Below are 5,623 nucleotides of genomic sequence, written 5' to 3' on the forward strand. Positions count from 1 at the left end.
AAAAAAAAAAAAAAAAATAGAAGAGAGAGTCCCTAATCCTACTCAAAATGTGCTTTGTAGGCAGCGTGTGTGCTGTTTAGTGGCTCAGTTGTATCCGACTCTTTCAATCCCCTGGACTGACCTGCACCAGGCTCTTCTGTCCTTGGGGAATCTCCAGGCAAGATACTGGAGTGGGTTGCCATGCCTTCCTCCAGGCGATCTTCCCAACCTAGGTATAGAACCCAGGTCTCCCACGCTGCAAGCAGATTCTTTACCATCTGAGCCACCAGTGAAGCCCAAGAATACTGGAGTACATAGCCTATCCCTTCTCCAGGATATCTTCCAGATCCAGGAATCAAACCAGGGTCTCTTGCACTGCAGGCAGATTCTTTACCAGCTGAGCTACCAGAGAAGCCCTTAGTAGAGACTACACCAGGTTAATGAAGACTGATCATTTCCCATGACCGACAAGAAGACATTGTAATAAGGACTGAAGCCCCTGTGCCAAGCACAGCACCTGACTTACAGTCAAGACGTGTTTGATACCTTGATTTATCCGACATACATTAACTGATTATTTATTAATTTCTAAGAGCTTTCATTGGTGAACTTAACAATATAAATTCCCTGTCTTCGTGGACTTTCCACCAAGGTCAGATGAGTGAAAAGACATGGACTCAGGCATCTGAGCACCCTGAGGAGGGGTATGAACCTCCAGACCAGCCTGCATGGGAACTGTCATAGGGCCACAACAACTGAGCCTACACACTTTGGTGTCCACGTGCTCAGGAGACCACTCATCACAGCCAGAGAAACTCCCGTACTGCAACGAAGACCTAGCGCAGCTTAAAAAATATTGTCTTTTTCTAGCAATGAGGGGAGTTTCCTTTCGTTAACTTATTTCTTACCTAGATAGGTCCCCAGTTCTCAAAGCCTGGGAACACATTGCTGACAGAAACACAACGGAGGCATTTAATGACAATACCTGTAAAGTATGTGTGGGTTTCGCAACAACTCAGAGAGAGAAAGAGAGATGGAGCTGGTGAGGGCCACCAAGCCTGGAAGTGTTTGGTCTCTCATTTGAGCTGAGACTTCTTTTCACTCTCTCACACTCCAGTGCTTCTGAGAATGGCCACTCACACACTCTGAGCAGTGGTGTTTCAAAGCTAAACTCTGTGCTGTCAACAAGTACTAGGTTAAACTGTTTAATTATGAGTATTTTAGATTCATATCTCTCTGCTTTCCAAGACAATGGGTCTTTGGAAACATTTTAAGACAATGGGTCTTTGGAAACATTTTAAGGGTTACTGAAGTGTGTGGGTAATCATACGGCTTCCCTGGTGGCTCAGTAGCAAAGAATTTGCCTGACAATGCAGGAGATGTGGGTTTGATCCCTGGGTCAGGAAGATGGCCTGGAGAAGGAAATGACAACCCACTCCTGTAATTCTTGCCTGGGAAATCCCATGGACAGAGGAGCCTGGTGGGCTAGAGTCCATGGGGTCACAAATGAGTCAGATACAACTTAGCAACTAAACACCACCACCACAGTGGGTAAACCTAGTATATAGGTCAGTCTGTATAAGGTAGGTGATAGGTGACCCCAAGGTGTTTCAAGAACAAAGAAAATATGTTAATACCTGCTGTTAGGAACAGGACCACTGGAGGTGAAGAGGTGGTAAAAGAGGGCTTTAGGAAGATTAGCAGCACAGTCTTCCTTGTTAAACTGGACAGGTCTCCAACAGAGACGCAGTTACTTTACAAGGGTTTGAGTTTTTGTAGGGTGATGCTCAGGTCTGTCTAGGGCTTCCCAGGTGGCGCTAGTGGTAAAGAACCTGCCTGCCAATGCAGGAGACTAAGAGACAAGAGCTTGATCCCTGGATCGGGAAGATCCCCTGGAAGAGGGCATGGCAACCCACTCCAGTATTCTTGCCTGGAGAATCCCATGGACAGAGGAGCCTAGAGGGCTATGGTCCATGGAGCTGCAGAGTCGGACACGACTGAAGCAACTTAGTATGCAGGTTTCTCTCGGTTGCATATACTACTGTGAGTCTGTTCCTGGCCACACCTTTGCAACTGTTAACAGGAAGTCTTTGGTTGCTCTAGGACAGTGGTTCTCAGCCTGAACTGCACATCACTGCCACCTAGGGGACTGGTGGCTCCATCTGGGCCTGGGAGGGGACACTCTGGAGAGTGGGGTCTTAGTTCTCTGACCAGCCATGTAACCCATTTCCCCTGCACTGAAAGATGGATCCTTAACCACCAGAGATGTCTCTCAAAAAGATAATATTAACATTTTACAAGGACCTGGTGAATCATGTCATTTTGATTTTTTTCTATATTGTCCATGTATCATAAGAAAAAAGCTTAGTGACTAGACCCTAACACATTCTCGATAAATCTTCATTAGCTCAAAGGAAGGATAAACACTACCCACTGGGAAGTGGAGACTTGGAGAGGCAAATGCAACCAGCCTTTGGGGGTCTTGTATGAATGCAGTGAAGATCTGCTTTCTCTGGACTTCTGATATGAACCTGCTAGTAATAACGTGGGCTTTCCAAATAGATGGGGAAACAAACCTAGGATCAAACTCATTCTCAACTTAAAATGAGTGAATGGGAAGAGTATCAACCATGCCTACATGTCCGCATTTCTTTAAACCTTGCTCTCTCCTGTTCACTCCTTTCATCTATATTTTCCTATCAGTTCATGTCAGAATGTTATTTTACAAACTCACTTTTCTTGTCATCATATTAAAATCAAAAATAAGCATGTAGCACATTCTGCTTTCTGTCAGTTAGATATCTAATCACACTTTTCTCATTGTCATGGAAACAGCTTACCTTTGAATAGTCCAGGTTGGGAGTTTTTATTTTGAATAAACTTTTTGAACATCTGATTGATAAGATACAACAGTGTATATTTTAATGCAAAACTGTTTTTAATGGGCAGTGACAGTTGCTCTAGAATATAAAAAAATACAAAATTTCTTGTCCTGCAAAGCAACTGCTGAGAGCAAATATACTTCTGAGATACCATTAGTTTTAAGGCTCCAGATAGTCTTTTGTAACTGTGAAAGCTCCCTTTAAAACTTCCACTTTACCAACTTTCTGGTTTCATCCAAAGTCTCTTTTTCTGCTGAAAATAAACTGACTATTGCCACCGTGTGCTGAATGCTTGAGGCCTGGAGGCTAATCACTAGCTTGCTGAAACATTTCTGCTTAGATGAGTTGACTCATTTTAAATAATCCTAAACCTGATTATGCTGATTATAGTGGCTGCTGTAAATGTATTGTGTAACTAATATGATGTGATTCCACAAACTACAAGAGAAAAGAGGAAGGAAGGGAAGGAGGCAAGGAGGGAGGGAAGAAATGGGAAATGTGGTTTATGAAAATCAAATTGAATGCTTTGTAAAGTCTTAATAAAAAGGAATCACTAAAATATATTGCTGTAAAATTAGTTGTGAGCAAGGTAATTGAGAGCAATTTCCATATAACATTGTAAAACATACTGAGATCTAAAAGGATTCTGCATCTAGATGGGTTAGCAAGGATCATTTCCTGTTCAGTGCTCATGAAACCAACTGGAGCATCGACTTCAGCCTAAATATATGGCTAAGGCAAGACTGCTAACACGGATCTACCATCGATGTAAGCATAACTAGAGAAACGTTCTCAGTCCTCCTCAGGAAGCCCAGTGAATAAATTTATCTGCTGGGTTCAAATTAAAATGTGAAAAGTATGTTTATGCACATTTATGTTCCCACCCTTTGGCGAGAGTTTTCAACACCGATCCTCATCGCAAAAAAAAAGAAAAGAAAGAGGGAGTCTACCTAGTGATCACATTGCTGTTCTGTCTCTCAGGCATGTCCGACTCTTTGCGACCCCAAGGACTGCAGCACAGCAGGCTTCCCTGCCCTTCACCATTTCCCGGAGCTTGCTCAAACTCATGTCCATCAAGTCAGTGATGCCATCTAACCATCTCATCCTCTGTCATACGCTTCTCCTCCTATCTTCAATTTTTCCCAGCATCAGGGTCTCTTCCAATGAGTCAGCTCTTTGCATCAGGTGGCCAAAGTATTGGAGCTTCAACTTCAGCATCAGTCCTTCCAATGCATATTCAGGGCGGATTTCCTTTAGGATTTAGTGATCACACAGTAGTATTAATAGATTACAAAATGCCCCTAACAAACTTGAGTTTCATTGGAAGAGCAGAAGAGTATTATTCATCTTATACCAAAAGTCATGAACCCAAAATTGATGCTAAGATTATGTGTTATTGATGGAAGAATGAAAGGGAGGGAGGAAAGGAAAGAAAGATGAGGGGGAAGGAAGAGGAAGGAGAACAGAAGATAATCATATTTGGATTTGATTTCTCCCAATTTTGTTTTCTATGAAAACTTTGCTTCACTGAAGAAAAACAATGGTGTTTATGAACAATATACCCTTGAGAAAATTTGTCTCAAAACAATATACCTTGAAACAGGTTGTCTCAAAACAACTTAGTTAGATCTCTGAGACTGTCTCAAACATGGATGGCTTTGTTTAGGAAAACAAAATTCCACGGAAGGGAGCTATAAGAATTCCATGAGTTTTCACAGAATGTACAGGTATGTAGGGAGCTGAGACTAGAATTCCACCTCTGATTCCCAGCTTTACATCACTTCCCTCTGCCCTTCTTTCCTAGCAGACACAGGCTGTCCATGGAGCTAGAAAATCGAACAGCGGTCTCAGAATTCCTCCTCCTGGGACTCTCAGAAAAACCAGAGCATCAGATCTTCCTCTTGGGGCTGTTCCTGCCCATGTACCTGGTCACCATTTTTGGAAACCTGCTCATCATCCTGGCCATCATCACAGACTCACACCTCCACACGCCCATGTACTTCTTCCTCTGTAACCTGGCCCTGGTGGACATCTTCTTCTCTTCCACCACCATCCCCAAGATGCTGGTGAACCTCTGGACTCAGAGCAAAGCCATCCCCTTTGCAGGCTGCCTTGCCCAGATGTATGCCTTCCACCTGTTTGGGACCATGGACAGCTTCCTCCTGGCTGTGATGGCCATTGATCGGTTCGTGGCCATTGTCCACCCTCTGCGCTACTTGGCCATCATGAGTCCCCGTGTGTGCGGGCTGCTGGTGGTGGGGTCGTGGCTGATCACCAACCTCCAGTCCATTGTCCACGCCAGCCTCATGGCTCAGTTGACCTTCTGCGCTGGCTCTGAAATCCCTCACTTCTTCTGTGACCTCATGCCCCTGCTGAAGCTCTCCTGCTCAGACACACACACCAACGAGCTGGTGATCTTTGCTTGCGGCATCATCATGGGCATCAGCCCTCTCACATGCATCCTCCTCTCTTATATCTGCATTTTCTGGGCAGTCTTCATGATCCCTTCTGCTCAGGGCAAATGGAAAGCCTTCTCCACTTGTGGCTCACACCTCACCGTGGTGACTCTATTCTATGGCACCATCTTTGCCGTGTACCTGCAGCCAGTATCTCCCACCTCCTTGCAGAAGGACAAGGCAGCTGCCTTGATGTGTGGGGTGGTCATCCCCATGCTGAACCCCTTTATCTACAGCCTAAGGAACAAGAACATGAAGGCAGCTCTGAGGAAACTGGTCAGCAACATAGTCCCATCTCAGTCTTAG

At 44.5% G+C, this 5,623-nt stretch overlaps 1 protein-coding gene across 1 annotated transcript; it reads left to right on the forward strand.

Moving 5' to 3' along the window:
- Positions 1-4,681: 4,681 nt before the first annotated feature.
- LOC120864146 (olfactory receptor 1I1) lies at positions 4,682-5,623 on the forward strand. Its single transcript, XM_040240983.1, has one exon. The coding sequence runs from the start codon at positions 4,682-4,684 to the stop codon at positions 5,621-5,623; it is 942 nt and encodes a 313-aa protein (XP_040096917.1).

This window comes from Oryx dammah, unplaced genomic scaffold, assembly GCF_014754425.2.
Source record: "Oryx dammah isolate SB20612 unplaced genomic scaffold, SCBI_Odam_1.1 HiC_scaffold_5, whole genome shotgun sequence".
Lineage (NCBI taxonomy): Eukaryota > Metazoa > Chordata > Mammalia > Artiodactyla > Bovidae > Oryx > Oryx dammah.